The sequence below is a fragment of the Manacus candei genome, unplaced genomic scaffold (assembly GCF_025592945.1).
Source record: "Manacus candei isolate 608988 ecotype Guabito, Panama unplaced genomic scaffold, ASM2559294v1 h1tg000034l, whole genome shotgun sequence".
NCBI lineage: Eukaryota > Metazoa > Chordata > Aves > Passeriformes > Pipridae > Manacus > Manacus candei.
Window position 1 is genome coordinate 10,176,163 of NW_026138082.1, and position 20,851 is coordinate 10,197,013.

The window sequence follows — 20,851 nt, forward strand, 5'->3', positions numbered from 1 at the left end:
ACCCACACACGAATCTCAAAAGGGTAACGGGCTCCTCGAGGGGTTTCATTGTTTGGACGCAGTTAATCCTCTATAATAGACCCTCTTAACTAGGCATGGGGGACTCTCCCCATACTCCCCCTTCCTTTATAGGAAGTCTTGAAACCATGGTGCTGCTGTGGCTGCAGAGGGAAACTGCATTTAGGGGGAGAAGGAGGAAGAGGGAAACGGCAGATAGGAAAACAAAACTGTGGGTACTGTGTATTTTGATTCCAGGTAGGAATTCATCCTAAGAGCTGATGTACCACTTTTTCCTGCACTGATCATATATTTTCTTCGCCATAAGTCTTTCATACAAAACCGATTCCCCACCTCTTTCAGTACATCACCATCACTGAGTTTATAAAAACAGCCAATGTGGTTATACCATAACCACACCTGCAAGTTAGTTCATTGGCAATCTCTGCCTACATGAAATCAGAGCAGAGCCATTAGTAAACACTAAAACAGCAAAGAAACAGGTCCTTCCCTCCATGATAATTCATTTCTATGCCACAGAAGCATACTGAGACAGAAAGGCAGAATGAGATGGAGATTTTTGTTGTGTTGCATTTCTCCACTCGCAACAATTGGGATTCAAACACTGGCAGAATTTACCTGAAAGCTTCTTCCCTAGCTTCCTGGTCATTCATTTTGGGATCAAAACACAAACTGTTGTATATTGCCCTCTAGTAAAGTTGCTGCTTTTTGTAGGAGTTTTTGGTGTGGGTTTGGTTTTTTTTCCCCAGAGGGAAGGGGTGTTGGGGAGGGGGGTTGAGGAGAGGTGTATTGTTATTTTGTTTTCTTTTAAAATAAACAGATACTCCTACTAACAGACCGATTCCCAGTCTGAACATGGTCACCCCACTAGCCCATGCAATGTGTGGGATTATTTCTGTGGTTTTTTAGGGTTTTTGTTAACCAATTAGATACCAACCTGGATTGTATTTATTTACAAGACCTTAAAACTTTAGCTGAGAGTAGGATTGTGGCAACATTAATGGTTTAAGCTTCCTAAAACAAGACCGGTCTCAGTATCTGTACATCTGAGTGTACAGTACCCCAAGGAAGAGAGGGGAACCGTGAACCTGAGAAATTCCTGCATTAAAGCATAAGCCAAAAAGCAAGTATCACAAATGTCCCATGGCCAAACTTGCTTTCACAAAAAAATACTGATGTTAACACCCAGACCTATAAACAATGACACATTCAGTTCATACAGACAAAATTACAACCCTCTGACCCAAGTCACAAAAGTACAGTGTCCTAAAACTACGTTTCAGGGATTGGAAAGTGGTAATCTGCTCATAAAACTAATTTTCCAAGAAATTTAAGCATAATCTCATATTTGCTAAAAGCTGGATGAAGCACAATGTCCCCTCCCCTTTTTTTAATTTTTTTTTTCTTGTTAAGAGAAAGTCACAACCTAAAGAAGCTTTGGGCCCTGATCTGGAATTTCTATTATCACTTCCATCTTTTTTCAATAGAATCACAATGAAGAATAGAACAATGGGAGATGGTCTCTGTCTGGATTTGTTAATCCTTTATTTCTCTCCTGGCACAGTACACAGCCATAGTCTTTTATGCTTATTATCTTCTACAACACCTATGTTCCTCCTTACCTCTGCCTATGGTTTTGGTGCTCCAAATACAACAGCTTTACCTGCTGCTGGAGAGATGTTTTTGTGAAGCGATACATCGGAACTGTGCAGCACCTCTCCACAGCAGTACTGCAAGTGAAGATGTAACAGCTAGGAGGATACAGAATTGATTTGGGAAGCAGGACTAACAGAAAAATGCTTCCAGAAAAGTGTCTATGTCAGTGCAATCTCGTGATCGTTCCCGAGGTGATCAAATTGGTGGTATTTTGCTCTTAAGAAATTATTTTGGTAACTGAAACTATAGGATCGCAGATCAGAGGACACCCTCAAAGGCACAGTTTTTGGGAAAGCAAGTGCATGGCTGCTGGCTCTAGAAAGAAAGGGGCCAAGGAATACCAATAAGCCTCCAAGGTCACATCAGCCAAATAAAAACAGCTCATCATCATGGCTAGGCTTTGCGAATGAAGATTTGGGAAAGGCTCTATCCACATTTATTACAAGCACACTGGTGGCTAATAAGGCCAATACGAGATAGACATGTCCGATTGCAAAAGGTACAGCAGAAAGACTCCTTGGATGTATTCACCACGTAACAAATACGAGAATACTATAATACATCACATGCCATCACAGAAAGGGAGACAAACCAGTTCACTGGCCACTGATTTGCCTATTTTTCTAATCAACTGCAGCAAAGAAGTTACTGCATGTGTTGGTAGAGAGGCAGAAGTGAGTCACAAATCCCACAGGAGCAATGCCGCACACTAGATAGAATGATTTTAGACCCGCTGAACATACGTCTTTCTTCTAGTTACTATGAAAAACCTCTATCAGGGATAATGGAAACACAGAGCATGCTTATACAAAGGTTTTTCATAAATGCCCATCTTCACTGAACTCAGGTCTGCCTAAAAATAAGTGAATTTAATGTGTAACACAGAAGACTATTGTCACTTTAGGGCTGCATCACGCCTCCAGCAGCACACAGCAAGTACACGCAGGTCTAACAGCACAAATGCTTCCACTAGCTCTATTCAGACCCGTGCTAACCCATGCCTGGCCACCTTCCTCTCTGGGTATAATCATATCACTTCACCCCATCTGAGGGAGGAAATGGCTACAGCTGATTGTTTACCAGCTGTCAATACTCAACAGGTCTAACGTGTTCATCACCACTCTTCTCAGGAACATGAGCACTAGGGTTTGTAACACTGGAGAAGGCAGGACAGCATGGGCAGGAGGAAGCTAAGGACTTTGGCAACAAGCCAGACATGGTATTATAATACAGATGAAAAACAAAAGCTTGAGACCACAGAAAGATTTACTTTCCCTTCCTTCTTTCCAGTTTCTTTTACCTCCAAACCCTGTTTTCCCCACCTCCTCTGCCCTTGCTCCTCCCCGTTCCCTGCTCACAGCCTCCTTTCTTTCATCAGTCCAGGCATTTGTCCAATCAAAAGTTAACTAAAAACCCAGCTACAACAGCAACCTTTTTCAGCCAGGTTAATTATCTGTGATTTTAGTGAGCTGACTGTGAGATGTGACAGAAACCAGATTCGTCTTAGCAAAAGCAGAAGGAGCAATTTGGCCAGGAGCACGGAGGGGACAGAAGTGAGACCTCCTTTTGGCAGTTCACGAAACTGATTTAAGAACAAACTCATTACTCAGCCTTAGCTCATGTTTATCTTACCCAGCTCTGTGAAATGACTGAGAGGTTGAATCTTCACATCAGGTAACTCATGACCTTCTCCTAAACAATTTCTAGGCATCAAGGAAGGAATGGTGGATTTGGAAATGGTTTCTTCCCTCCACCACTGCTTAATTATTTTTTTTAACAGTCTCCTATTAAACCAAATCAATATGTGTGTATGCACGTGCATTGTTCATATGGTGCACATATTCACGTCATAAGTATCCCAAGGAATAGTGTCCAGATGCAAATCTCAGAGATTATTACAGGCTTATCTCTAGCATATCCTTAGCTCCTCCCTTTTTTTGTTAGCAGAGTTTCACACAACGTGATGAGCTTCAGCCAGGATCAGCTCTTCACCAAATGATCTCTCTACGCTGCCATACACATCTCCAGTAAAGTCAGCAAAACTTGTCTTTGGAGTCAGCTAAAAAGTTTAGCTCACTAACACACTTTCAAACCTCTGTGACGGCAACATCTTCTGTGTCTGGGTAACATGGTTTGTGGGATTATCTCCAGTGTCAGGAGAGTTTCAGCAGCCCCAGACTTGTTTTCTCTCCAGACTTTCGTTCTCATCCCCGCACCAGCCTCTCCACTGTGTTAGTCTATATGTTTATAACCACACGATAAAATACACTAGAGAAAATATGCATCTGGAAATACAAACCAACAACAACAGAAACTTTTTCCCATTTTTTTCCCATCTGAATCAAACCATCAACCTGTTTCTCCATGCCACTCTGCAAACAGCTCCACTGGCACAATAAAGGGGGAAGAAGCTGGGGACAGAGTCAAGAATAGAAATGAGAAGTTATGATTAGAGCAAGGATCTCTTCTACCACCTGCCAGAGCCTCATTCTGCAGTGCCAGCTTCATCTGACATCAGTTTCAGTGCCAGGCCACTTCAGGTGCTCTTGGGAAATCTCCCTTTGTATTCTGACAGGAGGTACCTCAGGAAAGTTAGATGCCTGTGAAAGTTAGATGTCTCTCCCTCATCTCCTGAAGCCTACATGTACTACACATTACTTATTTTATTTCTTGGCAAAGTTTGCCCATAAAGTTTCAAAGAAGCACTACAGTAATTATAGACCAGATGCTTCTGAGTACTATGCTGTATTTTATAGCAGTGTATAGCATTTTACAAGCATTAACTAATGAACAACTCTTCTAGATAGTTAAGTTTAATTATCCTCATTTTACAGGTGCTGAACCAGACCCAAGGAGGTTGAGAGATTTGCAGAGGGCCAAAAAACCAATTGGTGTCCAATCTTGGACTGTAAATCAGGAGCTACTGTATGTAATTTCTCCCCAAGTTCTTTAGAATACAGTATTTCCTCTCATCTGTTGCTGCAATACAGCTGAGAACAAAACAGGCAAAAGTCCACCCCTCCCTGCCCTGCCCTGAAACAGGTTGGTTGAACTGCATTTTGTCCATCAGCTCTGCTGCAACTCTTAGTCAAGCACAGTCAGGATAACACAAATCATCACGCTCTGACTTTGGTCCCAAAGCCCACAAATGGATCAGGCAGCCAGTATTCATAGGGCATCTCCCCATTTTTCTAACTCTGATAATATGTATATGATGGTTTTGGGGGTGATTTTTTCCCTCAGTTTCCCTTTATCACCTGACTGGTCTTTTTGTGCATGCTGTATTTTGTTTATCAGGCTTGAGCTTTTAATACCCGGTAAGTACAGCGATGCAAATGCGGCAGCTACAGCAGCAACAGTTAAGGCCAAAAAGTGGTGAGATAAGCAGTATACTCAGTGGACACAGCAACTTTTACTGGAAAAAAGACAGGCTGTCTGGAGAAGACTTAGTTTTATAGAGTTTCACCTTACAGACCACTGGATGAAACATTATCTCTGTGTGTATGCAGCTGCTGGAGATTTCTCCACATAAACATTTGGTGATCTGCTTTGGATGGGCTGATCAACCAGTCTCAGCAATTCTCTTCCCAAGACTTACCGAACATTTCTGGTCCATCTAGAGGAACGAAGGACATTATTCCCAAGTACCACTGGTGCTGTGATTGGAACAGAAATGCCAGTGCCAGAACTGCCTGAAAACTTGTCTCTCCCTACCATCAATGCTGTCTACCAGTCTTGAACTGGCAGCATGGGCAGAGGTGATCATATAGCTTTCTCTCTCCATGCTTGTTCTGGCCCCCACCTTCTGACCACAAGCTTTCAACAGCTCCTGTCTAATGCCCAAGCTCTGGAAGCAAGTGAACAAGTTATCCACATATCCCGCATCAGTTATCCATTTCAGCGGGTCTTTGCTACTGCTTCTCAGTCAAACAGAGCTGTTTCTGAAAGATAAATGCACACATGGCTGCTGTTCAAAGGAAAACAGGCTACATTTGGCAGGCAACTTAGTTGCAAGTTACATTTGCACCTTTGTTCCCTATCCTGCTTTGGGCCTGTCACACAGAACAGCAGCCAAAATGCATCTTAAAGATTAGGTCTGGTCTCAGAGCCCTAATCTTGCAAGTACCTAAATTGCTGACTAGTTGCAGCGACCAGAGTATGATCATGACTCATTTCATGCTTGATGCACGGCATTTTGCTCAAACAGAGCCCACATACATGGAAAAAAATAATCATTAAAGGATAAGGAAGAAAGACAAATTTAAAATTGTCAGAGTGTATGGTTCAAAATAAATGGCAGTTAAATACTCTCGAATGTAACAGTATTTGGATGTTAGTAAGAACATTCATAAATGAGAAAAGAAATTGGTATTGATTCTGTGGGCTCATGTCTCAATACATCTATAGGTTGTAATGTGAAGATAAATCTAATAAATTAATCTAGCTGAGTAATAATAAGTTCCATTAACACACTAATACATACCAAATTGAATACGTATGAACAATTTTAGACATCAAATTTAACGGACATTTTTCTACAAGTTAGAATGTGCTAGAATTTCATTATTTATAACGGCATGTTGAATTTGGGTAACTTGTAGTTCATCCTAAAAGATCTCACATTTTTATACAGAGGCACAGACACAGAGACCTTTTTTCCAAGTGAATTACTAGGAAATTATTTGGTGTTTTAAACTCAATTAACCTCTTTAGAGCAGGACCAACTCTGAATGCCAGAGATTTCACTTGGTTAATACAAATCCAATGTAACTTCCATTACTGGCAAACCCTTTAACCACCATCACATGGCTCTGCCTCACTCCCTAAGCGCATTTCTGCTACTGAACACTAGTTCTGCTGTCATCTTTTTGTTTAAATGAGAGAAAACCTGAAATTTTCCTTTTCAATGCCAGTAAGAGTGACTTCATACATGTATGACAATCATCACACCAGCTTGCCCCTGTGCTACTGGATTAAGTCCTCCAAATATTCTGGAATCTACTGAACGTCTTCAAATACATGATTCCCCCACCACAAGCTGGACCCAAAAAACCCACTGAAGTATACCATCAAAAAAATTCTTGCAAGCACTAAATCAAAGCAAAGCATCTTTGGTAGTAGGACGTGAAGAGGAGGCAGTGGAACAGGGTCTTCAGGGCTACCCACAGGTGGTTGTCTGCTCTGGGACAAGCTGGATAGCACTTCTGCAAATGGTAATCTCTAAATTCCAGGAAAAAAAGTCATTTTTCTAGAAAGCATCCCCCTCAGCACATCAGGCACCCAACAGTGGGGGTCAAGTACCCAAAATCTGAGTGGAAGTTATGTGTGCATATCAGGTAGTTGATCACTACATATATTAAGGTGCTGGCTTTTTCCCCACTACAGTATATGAAGCTTGGAAACTTTTTCTGCCTGACAGTACTTAATCCTCCTACCCAGTCCAAAGAAAATTATATCTACAACATTAAAGTTTTATTTTCTTCAAGTATTAAATCCCATACCCATTAAAATATTTCCCAGCTCCCTGCTCAACTCTTCCCAGCCTACTTGCTATTTGCTGTCCTTCCTCACTTTCAGTCTACCCAGGACACTTCCTACAGACCTCAATATACTGGCAGCAGGGAGTTAAAAAAAAACATAATCAAAAGAATTTCATGTCTGTAGCAGCAGAGAAATAAAAGGAAAAAGAGTGACAGGAAAGAAACATTTAGTTTCATTATGGTGCTCAGCTTCTAGCAAGAAGAGATTTCAGGAGGCAAATGGCCCAAATCAGGCTGCAGAGGCCACTGAAAATACAGAGCTATTTAAACTCCATAAAATACCTGGCCTCAAAATAATCACAAGGTAATTTATTTAATTTTAGTAAGTATTTTCTAGCATTTGTCTCAGCATCATAGGGTCAAAAAACCCACAAAGATCCATGCAGAAAAATATTGCATCTTGGGAAAGTCACAGGGGCACCTGGGTAGACAAAGACCAAAATCTTGGTAAAAAACAGAAAGCACAGAGTAGAGTACAGCTTGTGCCTTATCCCTCCTTGGAGCATTTGGGCCCCACCTTTCAGTGACCTCAGGCCTCCTCTTAAAGAGTTAGACATCTACCTCCTCTTTTCAAAATAAGGCAGAGAGAACTCCCCCCCTTCTACTTTGTAGCCACCATTCTCATTCAGCCCATCCCAATTCCCTCAAACTACCTCTTACTGTGAAAAGCTCTCAGCTAGACACCCCAAGGCTACATTAAGGATCAGAATTTTCATAGCCTTGAGAGATCCGGGAGTGGAGCTGTGGAGCTCTCTCCCTCTTTGAAGAGGTTGATGAAGAGGTATCAGAGCAGGAACAGATTCTGCTATCTCTCTCCCATGCTGCCAACAGCTTCCTCTCTATTTCACTAAACAGGGGGAAACATTTAGTCTCCTCTTAACTCATTTTCCATTTCTACCACATGGAAAGCACAAAAAGCCAAGTCCCATCAAAACACTTGCCTGATGAGAAAAGTAATGAAAATGAATGTGGCACAGAAGACAGCACCCTTTTAAAATCAGCGCAGCTCAATTCCATGCAGTGAAGTAGGCTTCTGGACACATGCACAACAGCTTCTTTGAGAAATGAACACCAGAGACGACTAAGTAAACTAATGGCCATCACTATAAATGTTTCAAATTTTGTTTTCATTCCATCATCAGCTAATACTGGCTTACAGGTTGCAATTAACATGAGGGTTTGGGAGGTAATAATTATGGTCTTGCTACTGGACATAAATTACTTAATTTATCTGTATTAGAGATGCAGAAATCTGTTTCAAGCATAATGTGCTTTTGTAAATTAACACTTCGAAGCCTGAAATGTCTTGGGAGATGACTTGGGCAAAAAATCATCTTCTATTTCCAAACTTTTAATTTTCAAAACTTCTCATATTTTGCATTAAGACAATGCCACAATCTGTTGAAGCTCTTTATCCCAAGAGAACCTCAAAATTTGTGTGTTCACAGCAGCCCTCAGGGATGCAGAAAAGCAGAGTTAAACCTGGTCTCCTACTTAAGTACTGCTTTCACCATGTTACCATGAAGTCTTACTCATTCTCCATCCAAAAGAATCCAGTCTGGACATGCATTCTTGAGAAAGTCCAATCCTTCTTAACAAGGCTTTGACTCATCTACATTTTCTGACAGAAAAAAAGAGAAGATTCGCTATCCAGCTCTTAAGTTCCTACACATTGCCACAGATCAGATCTATCTGAAGGCAGAGTGTAGCCTCTCACATCACATGGGGAACAGGCACTGCAAGGAAGCAACCGACCACCACACCAAGAGGAAACTGAAATTAAGGAGTGTCGATCAGCTGGAAGGCAGGAGGGCTCTGCAGAGGAACCTGGACAGACTGGAGAGTTGGGCTGATTCCAGCGGGATGAGGTTCAAAAAGGTCAAGTGCTGGGTCCTGCACTTTGGCCACAACAACCCCCTGCAGTGCTACAGGCTGGGGACAGAGTGGCTGGAGAGCAGCCAGGCAGAAAGGGACCTGGGAGTTTGGATTGACAAGAAGCTGAACATGAGGCAGCAGTGTGCCCAGGTGGCTAAGAAGGCCAGTGGCATCCTGGCCTGTATCAGGAACAGTGTGGCCACCAGGACCAGGGAAGTGATTCTTCCCCTCTACTCAGCGCTGGTGAGGCCACACCTGGAGTACTGTGTCCAGTTCTGGGCCCCTCATTTCAGGAAGGATATTGAGGTGCTGGAGCAGGTCCAGAAAAGAGAAACAACGCTGGTGAAGGGACTTGAACACAAGTCCTATGAGGAGAGGCTGAGGGAGCTGGGGTTGTTTAGTCTGGAGAAGAGGAGGCTCAGGGGAGACCTCATCACTCCCTACAGCTCCCTGAAAGGAGGCTGTAGCCAGGTGGGAGTTGGTCTCTTCTCCCAGGCAGCTCTCAGTAAGACAAGAGGGCATGGTCTTAAGCTCTGCCAGAAGAGGTTTATGTTGGATATTAGGAAGAAATTCTTTACAGAGAGGGTAATCAGACATTGGAATGGGCTGCCCAGAGAGGTGGTGGATTCACCATCCCTGGAGGTTTTTAAGATGAGACTGGATGTGGCACTTAGTGCCATGGTCTAGTAACCATGGTGGTAGTGGATCAAAGGTTGGACTTCATGCTCTTGGAGGTCCTTTCCAACCCAGTCGATTCTATGATTCTATGACTGAAATTACTGTATCGGCTACAAACAGAAGGCTGTCTTAATAAGTGTCCCTATTTTTTACTGTGGCACCTACATAGCGTCATTTGTGTACAGACCTTTCTGGTGAGATCAAGGGTCATCCACCTCATCTAGGAAATTATCTGGTTATCCCCGTGTACCATGGCACATCCAAAAAGCTGTCACACTCCTTGCAGATGTACGGCACAGTGTTGCTGTACAGGTGCTCTAACTGAGCAAGGCCAGGCTGTGGGGACACTCCCTCCTGCATCTCTGGCTCTTTAGCTCCAGCCGTACTGAGGAGAACATGATGCATGGGAGTTAAACCTGCTACCTCAATCATTTGGTGTCTCTGAGAAAAATGACTGAGAGAGAATATGTATTGAAATGTTTTCTTAAATCATGAGAAAAACCAAGTCAGAGAAAGCTGAAAGACAAGTTTCAAAACTGGTGTGTTTTCAGCAAAAAACTCAGCGAGACAGATGACAGACATAAATAACACAGACAGGTAGATTAGACAGTTCACAACATGAATTTCAGAACCACCAATACTTACACACTTTACAGTCATAGCAATTTATGAGTCCCTATGTAGCTGTTCTTGTAACAGGTGATTTCAGTTTAGTTTGAGCTCAGCTCACAAGATTCTGAGCATGAGATTTCTCTTGTTGTTGGGTTTGGGGGGTGATTTTTTGTAGTTTATAAAGTCAAGCTTCTTCAACAACTTCTTTTTCCTAAGCTTTCTTGGTAATTAGCCCTAATCAGTATTCAAGTGCTGATCTGTAAGGCTATCTGCGGACTTAAAGGAAGGGAACACCTCACTAATAGCCCCAGTGTTTCCCTCTCCCTGCAGAAACAACCCCGATAAGGACAGAGACTCCAGCCATCTCCAAAGAGACAGAGCCACAAAGAGCCCTTCTGATCGCTGCTGGCATCTGGCCTTCCCCTCATTAGCACATTAAAGCTGCTCTGTCCATCCCATAAGAACCACTCTGTCCATTCCTCCCTCATTCTCTGTGGAGCCATTTACGGTGCTGCTCCTTTGAAATCCCCTTAGTTCAAGAGGCAGTAACCCCTTCCCAAAGCCCACAGAACATCCAGTGTCAAAAACTCCCAGTTACAGACAGGCACCCAGTAAGTATCGGCATTTTGAATGTCATAGGTAGACAGAAGACACCCACATATTTCGCTGAACAGCCTCTCCTAGGGAAAGTCTTTTCCCAATCAGTATGTGGACTGCTGGGTTTGAATTACAGTGGACTTATCATATCAAATCACACTAAACAATCCCTATTTCAGAACAGGACGGGCAAGGCTTGTATCTCCTAAAGTGCAAATTCTCAGAAGTGAAAGCAAGGTAAGGGGTACAAAGCTTTCCAATCCTGGCTTCTAAACCTGTTAGGAAACCACACTCAGAAACTTTGAAACCATACTTGGATGGATTTCCAGTATGTGCTACAGCAGCAAAATGGAAGCTTTATGTACTTTAGCTCATCTTCGCTCCTAAATCAAAGCATTTTAAGTGTACCATGGCATGCCAATAAGTAAGTGTGCATCCACTGACATCAGTTGTTTGGAGAGGAAGGGGAAGAACATCTTTTTCTCAGGTTTTGCAGATATTTCCCTTATTCACCTAAATTATTAGGAACATAGCTAATTTGCAGAGGTCACTTGCTTACAAAATGACAATTAAAAGCAAATTAATGACAAAAAGAAACAGTGGACAATTTTTCATCACTTGATTTCTATATCCTCTGCCAGAATGCTTTCCTATGGGCAGATATGACCTTCCCACTTCCTTGACCAAAAAGAATAATACCAACAGGCACAAGAAAGCCAACCTAGTTGCTTTATCTATGCTCTGAACTCATTTTCTTTAACTTACTTCAGAATGGTATAAATATTTTTACCTAAAAGGAGAACTATAGGTCTCTAAATTGAGCTCTGTCACCATTATTCTGGGTGGACTTTGAGAAGCTATTTGTACTTTTAAAGAATAAAAATCCCAAAGGAAGCAAATTCTTTTGTTTTGAAGAAGAAAGCAAAGCAACTGAAGGTTTGGATTCAAAAATGATATGTTTGATCCTTGACTTGCTTCTCATTAAGGAAATGCCATCAATTATTTGGTTTGTTTGCCTCTCTGATCAGTCAACTGAAAAACGTTACTGCTTTGGGGCAATGTAACACATTGCCTTATTTCAGTACTATTCAGTTTCAGGTTCTTTCTGGTAGGTAAACCCCTCTGTCAGATTTACTATGTAGATACATGTTATTAGGAGAAAAACCATTAGGTTATAGCTTTTGATACTTGCAGTGCCATTTAAACAGCTCTCGTCTCTGAAGAATTAGTAGCTTTGACACACAGTTCAAGCTCAAAGTTAAACAGCTAGTGGGCCAAACTTCCTCAACTCCAGTATCAGGGATGAACTGGGCCTGTAACATACTAAAAAAGCAAAACTTTTATTCAACCTGCACCCAAACAGCCAGGCTTTCTGACAGTAAGAATCTAAATTGCTTTTGTTCATATAATTTTGTTCAATAAATCACGGTCTAGCTTAATGAATTATACTTATTAGCAACATTATTTTTTCTTCCTTTTCCTAAGACAGGAATTAGACTTTGCACTTTATGCACAAGGTTAAAATTTATCTGATAAAGTAAGAAAGTGAGCAAAGAAGTAGAAAGAGACTCATACTGCTCCTGAGAAAGTTTTCACAATTCACTAGTGCAGAGAACATAACTACAAAGGTGTTTAAAAGATGGCATGGGACTGAATGGCTGAAATAACTCTTTTTCCATTTTCTTATTCAAGTATGTCTCTAATATTCTGATACCCTTCTTAGGAAACTTCTAAGAACTACAAAATGCCATTTAGCAACAGAGAGCAAGAAAAAGCCCATGAAGACATCCTTGAAACAGCAAGATAAGGCACAGCTGGATTTTTATATATAGTATCCCTTAAGAAAGGACTAAGAGATAGAAGTGGGTAAACCCAGAAAAAGGTATATGTCACAATAGCAGTGCCTAAAACGTTACTCTGGAGACCCGACTTCATTGACGCAGCCATGGTTCTTTGTGTTTCACAGAATAATCTCATTTAGTTTCCTAAAATCACTTTGTCATAGCATCTAAAGATATTAACTCATGTTCCTTTCAGAAACTACATTTTCCTTCCTTGTCCTGGTGCCCAGGACTACAGAGATAATGTGCATATATAAGCAGATATCTTACTTGTTCGCTCTTATTTAGAGACATAATTTGTAAGAACGCCCCAAAGACATTGTTTGGTAACCTGTTCCCCCCATGTTTCATCAATGTTTATTGTCTGTCCAGTTCCTCTAAAGAGGTGATAACCAGCCTTCCCAACATGAGATCAACCTGTAAATTAGCTCAAAAGACTTCAGGGGCCACTGGTGGCAGGTGATTCTCTGCCCTTCAGATCACCTAGGGAGTGCAAGAAAGGGAGACAAGCCTCCTCTCTGTGCTGGAATACAGCCAGACAATTGAGACCCACCAACAGGTATCTCTGAAATAACGCAGGTGCCAGGGTGGAGGCGTGGAGGACCACAGAACTCCAAGCCGCGTGATTTTCTCCTTATTTTCTTGCTTGCCGCTATAGGTGGGAGGCAACGCGGAGCAGGTGAGTCACTGCTCATTAAGTGGTCCTCTACAAGCAGACAGAGTTGGTGGAATCCAATTTTGGCTTCACAGAATTTTGAAGAAGTAAGCAATCAAGCAGACAACATTCTTTTTGCTCTCCCCTGCAATACAGCAGGACAGGTTCAGTCAGAGACACCTGCTCAGAAAGTGTCCCAAGGAAGGCACTAGGCAATCCCTGCAGCTGGGATTTATGGACCATGGGTGTGAGTCACAGGTCCAGGACCATATCCACAGTATGTAATCACGACAACATTTCCCCTTAATGCAACAGCAATTCAAAGCCACCCTCTCCCTACTCAAAACCATAGAATCATTAAGGTTGGAAAAGACCTCTCAGATCATTGAGTCCAACCATTAGCCCAGCACTGCCAGGTCCACCATTACACCATGTCCCTAAGCACCACATCTTCCTCAAGGATAACTGGAAGTTTGATCCTATTGCAGCAGATCATGTTCACCATCACTGGCAGCCCAGAATTTATACTCAAATTATTCCAGTAAATTCCACAATTTTGTTGCACATCCTCAGTCCTCCATGATTCTGAACCTTCACTTTTGTGTTTTACTTTTGTTTTCTGTTATGGTCAACTTTTTTCTGAGTGCAGTGTTTGCTGTGATCACTAAAATAGAGTTTTACAGTCAAACAGCTCTGCTTTCAGTGTATTCTCTCTCAAACACCCTTGGGGGGGGGGGGTGTGTTGTTCCAGTGTTTCACTATTACTTGGGGATCTATTGAGTGAATAAAGAGGAGAGGTTGGAATGTGAACTTAAAATAAGCTTCTATAGCTTGTAAAACAACTTTAAGAAGAACCTTCAAAGGCAATTCAGGAATCAGCAAGTGTCTGGGTGATCAAACTGCTAAATATAAAGTGAGAGAGAAACAATGTTCACTTTCGGCCAGTGTCTATCCCCATTCTTCTCCTGTCTTGTTTCCTCCCTGGCCACATCAGTCTGTTCCCTTCCTGGGCACAGACTTCTTATCAGAGTCTCTTGTGACAGGATAAGCATTTTAAATTAGAGAATTCGATTCAGTTAAGATATAAGGAAGAAGTTTTTTACAATGAGGGTGGTGAAAAACATGCAAACAGGTTGCTCAGAGATGTGGTAGATGCCTCATCCCTGAAAACGTTCCAGGTCAGGTTGGATGTGACTGAGCAACCTGATCTAGTTGAAGATGTTCCTGCTGAATGCAGCAGGAGTTGGATTAGGTGATCTTTAAAGGTCCCTTCCAACCCAAACCATTCTATGATTCTACCAGCTATAAACAGGTTCCTGGCAGCCCCAGCTGTTGTCAACCTTTTTATTTTGATGTCTGCCTGAGGATCCTGTACTTTGTCTAGCAGAAAACAGAAGCACATGAGCTCATCACAATGGGTAGATCAGGAATCTTTCACAAATGGGTCTCAAGTAAACAGTGCACACAAAGTATAGACAGCACAGAGAAAGTGCTACCCTTTTCCAGTAGAAAAACAATTGGAAAAGCCAACGTTTGGTTTGTTCTGAGCTCCTGCTTTACAGATATGGCATACATATTTCTTCCTTTCCCTCATGTATTTGCATGCTATTGTCTCTGTAGAAGATGAAAATATAAACATTGTGTCAGGATTCATTTCACTAGGTCAGGACTGATTTCACTGTATCAACAGAAGCACTGATGAAAGCCCTGATGTTACATGGACTGAGACATTAGTTCCCACGGAAAGCTGAAAGAAACTTATGGAAACGTAACTTGGACAAAATTTCCATTGATGTGCTGTGGGATTGGCTAAGGACTAAAATATTTTATTAACAAGTCTTCTCCCTGTCTATAAATCACACACATTTGAAAAAATTTTACTCATTTCATGTTTGAGGAAGAGAAAAGAAGAACACATAAATGAAAAAGTGACTGAGCTCCTGTGTGTTAGGGTGCTCCTCTGGGCAATGGGAGATCTCATTTCTACATTCAAGTTTGTGAATTACAACAGAGACTTGAACTTTGGTCACCAGAGCCAATTTCTACCCTTTTCCCCTTATAAATCAAACAAAACCCCTAAACAAACAAAAACCCAAAAGAAAATAAACCCATCACAACCTAGATATTCTCATTTCAATCACATATAAAGAACAATAAATATTGATTTGATGCTTTATCTATGGCTGGGAGTCATATATATGCATAAGGATGGTAACTACCTAAACCATATGAACTAATCCAGCACCTTGAAGCCACGATGACTGTGGTCAATTTGATGACCCCCCAGCAGTCACTATTACCACCCTTGCACAGGAGAACCGATTGCTTTTGTATCTGATCCCTTCACTGCATCTTCATATATCTCTTGCAGGCCCTGAGAAAAACCTGTTTTCTCTAGTGCTGTATTTCAGGACTGACACACACCTCAGGATAATCATGGAAAAGGAGAGCAGGCTCTTGCAAACACAGGACATCTAAGATGTCACAGACTGTCAAGTTGAGGAATTGAGTGAATTTTACTTTACTGAGAGTTACAAATCCATATGTACAAGAAAACGTGTAATTGAGTTGAAACAGCTCTTACTTGTTTCAGCTTCTTTTCAATCCTTCTCATGCTCAGATAACAAAAGATAAATATTTCCTCCCTTATTGATGCTTTGGAAAATCCTCCTAGATTGCTAATCAGTAATTAACTGCATGTAATAGCGATGTCCTGAGAGCAAATAGCTTCATGTATTTGTAAACAATGTAACACTGGTAAGAATGGTAATTTCCTAACATTTGGAAGCTTGAAAGGGTCAACGACCTTCATCCTCAAACCTATCGAGATAGGGGGTTCAGGAGCTCGTCTGTATTACACATATCTGAAACTAAAGCTGGGACAATGAGGCCAACGCTGGTACACACCACCTCATTGCTGCAACTGCTCTGTTTAGCACGTAAGAGTCATTAGGCAGAAGTGATGGCTCCAGCTGGCTTTTCAGGCAGGAGGCACTGAATGGACTGTGTTTTGTACTAAAAACCTCTGCCCTAATCAAATGAAGTGCAAAAGAAACAACTGGCAGAGAGGTGAGTGTAAAGGATTAAAGTAAGATGGTTCCAGCGTTTTCTTGTGCCTTCGGCGAAACAATTTACTCCGAGTACCCGGCAGTTTTCCCATCTTTGCACTGACCATTCTGAGCCACACGCACGGGCGAACCGACCGGCTCGCCTCTCGCCAGCATCCCGCTCCCGCAAGCCCAGCGTGCTGCTCCCTGGCCACGCGAGCTGGTCGGAATCGGGCAAAGATCCCGCACGGCGCCCCTCGGCACTCCGGAGCATCAGGCCGCGCCCGGCCGCTGCTGGCGGACCCGACCAGGAGCCCCGGGGGCCGCCCCTTCCCCGCCACCCGCGCTCCAACTTCCCCGGCGGCGCCTCCGCCACCGGCCGGGCTGCGGCAGCGGGGATATCGGCTCCCTGCTCCCGCTGGCCCTCGCCCGTCCGCGACGGGCCAGGAGAGCCGGAGCAGGCGGGCGGCGCGGAGGCTCCGCTGCGGAAGCTGTGCCTGCGGGTACGGCAGGTGCGAGCGGCACCGGCGGGGAGGGCGCGGGCTGGCGCCTCACGCCGCCGCCTCGGAGGCAACAATGGGCCGGGAGAGGCTCCGCGCCGCCGCCCCCTGCCCGCACGGGGCTTCCCCGGGGAAGGGCGCTGCCAGCGCAACGCAGCGCAGCCGAGCCGAGCCGCGCCGAACGGAGCAAGCCGCCCCGCCGGCGCCTCCGTGCCCCGCCGTTCCCCCCTGCCGAGGGGACCGGACCGGGGCCCCTCCGACGGGCGCCCCTAGCACCGGCGCGCCCGAGGGCGAGCGGCGCCGTGCCGTGCCGCGCCGCCGGAGCCCCGCTCCATCCCCTGGCCTCACCTGTTCAACACTTTCCTGATCCTCTGGCGCACGCTGGAGGAGGGCGCGGAGATGCCGCTCCTGCCGCCGCCACTGCCGCCCTCCGCCGGCAGGTTCTCGATGGTGGCCACGACATGGCTGGGCTGCGGCGGGTGGTGCGGCGGCGGCGGCGGCTGCGGCGGCGGAGGGTGGCGGTGGTGGCGGTGGCGCTCGGGGGAGAGCATCGCGGCGGGGCTGCGCCTCAACGGAGAGCGGGATGCATCCCGGCGGGAGGGCGGCGGGCGCTGCTGCCGCCGGCGCTGGCTCCCTCGGCTTCCGGGCAGCGCCAGACCCTCGCCCGCTCCTCCCTCACTGGGCTGCCATGCAGCGAGGGGCGGGATGCTTCTGCCGCCGCCAGCGAGTGCCGCTCACAGCCGACGAAGTGGCAGCAGTTTGGCGACCCTCCTCCTCCTCCCACACCCCCCGCGCCCAGCCGGTGCCTCCCCCCGGCGTAGCCGCCGCCGCTGCGCCGCCTCGGTCCCTTTTGTTCCTCACCCGCCACCGCCCCGCGCTCCCCAAGCGCACGGCTGCCGCCCGGCACAATACAGCCTAGCACGGCGCGGCTGCGGAGCCCCCTCGGAGCACACTCGGATCCCGGTGCGGCGGCCACGGAGCCCCCGCACCCCGCGGTGCCGCCGGGCTGGCGCGGCGGAGGCCGCCAGGGGGCGCCCGTGGCGGCGGCAGCGCCCCCGCTCCCCCCCCACCGGCGGGAGTCCCGCGGGGCGCTCGGAGCGGGACCCCGGGGCGGGGGGTGCGGGACCCCCGAGCGTCCCGTCCCGCCCTGCGGGCGGTGCCGCCGTCCCGCCTCCGGCCGCTGAGCTCCGCGCTGGGTGGGCGAGGGGTCGAGTGGGGAGCCGAGCCAGCGGCGCCCCAAACTTCGCCCCACTAGCTCATCGGTTTTCTTTGGAGTGTTTAGTTGTGTTTTGGGCGTGGTTTTTTGGTAGTCGGTTGCCTGATGGCCACAGCTGAACGGCACGGCACCCCTCCGCTGTGTGAACGCCCGGGAGCTGCCGTACGCTTGTCCTCTGAAACGGGGCACGGGCGATGCCGTCTTCAGTGAATTGGGAAAAGTGTAAAGGAGACAATCGCCTCTGAACAACACCGTGGTTCTTACACCGCCGGAGGCACGTAAGGGACTGAGGGAGGGATGGCAGTCACTGTAAGTTCAGAGCTCCATACATTTTTCATAGGGACAGTGCACTTGAAGTTCATGCCTGTGCGAGGCTTGTTACAGTGCTGTGTTTGTCTTTTTCAAATACGGGGACACTCCCTGAAAAGAAATGGAATGAACTTGGGTTTAATATTTCTTACTCTAAAGATGAAGATATTTCACTTCAAAAATTGAATTAGGCTCAGAGTAGGTAAAAATATGAATCTTTTAAATCAGTCATGTCTCTCTGAAACATATTACACGATAATTTTGCAAAGTCCTGTCAGTGACATACATTTGAAATTTCACCTTTTCCATTCTATTGTTCCCCTCGACTTATTTTTGTCAAGGATTCTTCCAGTATATTTCTGTTTGTGTGAACCTTACACAAATCTGTGAAGGTGAGAGGAACATTCGTAATAAGCAGGGAAATGTGTTTTTAAGGCTGTGGAATAACCCCCAGGGAAATCAGATAGATGTAATACTCAAAATTGCCTTTTTTTTTTTTAAATTTCTAGATTTCAGGTCGGTAATGCCTGTTTATATGAACTATTCCTTTTGCCAATGTCGTTTTACTCTGAGTACCTCAGCAGCCTCAGTCTAACAGGTCTTCAGACGAGATCTGGTGGAGCATGTTGCTTTACCAGAGGAATGCTTTTGAAGATGGGGCTCGCTCACTCGAAATCCTCTGAAGTTCATTCTCTGTTCTGGGCAAAAAGCCAGATGTTTTCAACGCGAGCCGAACCTCGGTTGAATCGGATTATGCTACTAAGAGATTCTCCTCTCTCCTATTCCCCCCATGGCAACCACATGTTTCCATAAGTGGAGAGAAGATGAGTTTCATTCTCCCTGGCAGCTCTTGGAAGTGGAAGGGACAGAACCTCCAAGGCTGCAGTGCCTGCAGCCAGGCGGTATGAGGTGAGCTGCAGGGCTGGCTGCCCCGGTGCAGCTACCCCTACTGTGTGTCGTCACTGCACGGGTCCAGCCGTAGCAAGCCGTAACTCATACACTCATGTCTGTCCTGTGTATCTCTAGCACCTATTTGTTAATGTTTCCATGCTCTTCGTTAAACGGGCTCTTTCTTCAAACTGCGGCTAGATGAATGTTCTGGAAATACCCAGTGTGATGGCAGAGGAGGCTTTAGGTGAGAGATGTGTTTGCTCTGGGTGCTCAGTGGCCATTTCAGACTAATCTGACAGCTGAGTAGATCAGAACAACAGTGTTTGTCTAACTTTATTCCTGCTGATTAAACCAAATGAATGCATACCTGAAGTCCAATTTGGGATCTGCCAATAAACATGGGGGCTGTAGGGAGCTCCTCTCCTCAGGACAACCTCCTTGTTTGGCAGCCCCCTTTTTGCTGATGCAGAGAGAAACAGTTGGTCTGTGCAGAGAGCCCTGCTGCCATTGTGACAAATGGATTTCTTGCACTCGGAGGTCTATCGTAAATGCAGTGCCAAACTTTTGCTGTGTCCAATGAAATTGTTTCCAATTACTTTTCACTTTGTCTCACTGCCACACCACACACGTAGCATTGCACAATCCCATGGCTTTGTGCATTTAATATTGCAGCTTAGCCATGCTGGGTTTTTTCCATGATTAGACAAAATTACTAGGAGGAGCAATTAAACAGGATGTATTCTGTTTAGTAATATCAGCAGTGGAGTGCATTATACAATCAGTAGTGACTGATTGAGAATGGCATTTTTTAACGTTTTAATAATTGCTTAAGGTGCTGTTCATGTGGCTCAGTATCCCTCACAGTCCTGCACTCTTGGCCTGACTTCAAACATAGTGCTAAGCATGCTCAGCTCCCTTGTAACAGTTTATCCGTGTGTTAACATTCAACTCTGACACGTCTGGCATCTTCATTAATATAACACCCAACTGGATTAATTTTACTACAAGGTAAGTATAGAATTTGTATAATTGTGAAAATGCATTTTTTGTTAAGCATTTCACACCCCTCCTTCAGGTGAACATGTTAGAGGTTAGTCCAATAAATCCTTTTTTATGGTTTACTCTGAAGAAGCAATTTACCTTCTAGCATTAAGTCTAGTTTTAAGTATAGGTTTTCCAAAATTGTTACAGGAGTTTAAACCCAGGTTCTTGAAGCACTGACCTGTCTTGGCCTTTTTGCTCCCCAACAGCCTCCATAAATAAAAGGAAAAATACTCTCCATGGCCACCGGAGCTCATAGGGGACCAAGTTCTTTTTACTTTTGAGTTTCTGTCAATAAACATACACAAAGCTGTTTAACAGCAGCTTCAGCGACTGGCTAATGCATGCCCAGGGGCCTGGCTTAAGCCTAAATCC

General features: G+C 44.9%; 1 protein-coding gene across 1 annotated transcript in view; it reads right to left on the reverse strand.

Moving 5' to 3' along the window:
* SLC35F1 (solute carrier family 35 member F1) overlaps nt 1–17,736 on the reverse strand; it is a 233,073-nt gene extending 215,337 nt beyond the window's left edge. Inside the window, exon 1 of the mRNA XM_051792241.1 lies at nt 17,368–17,736. Coding sequence (XP_051648201.1) covers nt 17,368–17,570 — 203 coding nt within the window. The 5' untranslated portion in view covers nt 17,571–17,736. The remainder of the gene's footprint in view (nt 1–17,367) is intronic.
* Between the last annotated feature and the right edge of the window lie 3,115 nt (nt 17,737–20,851).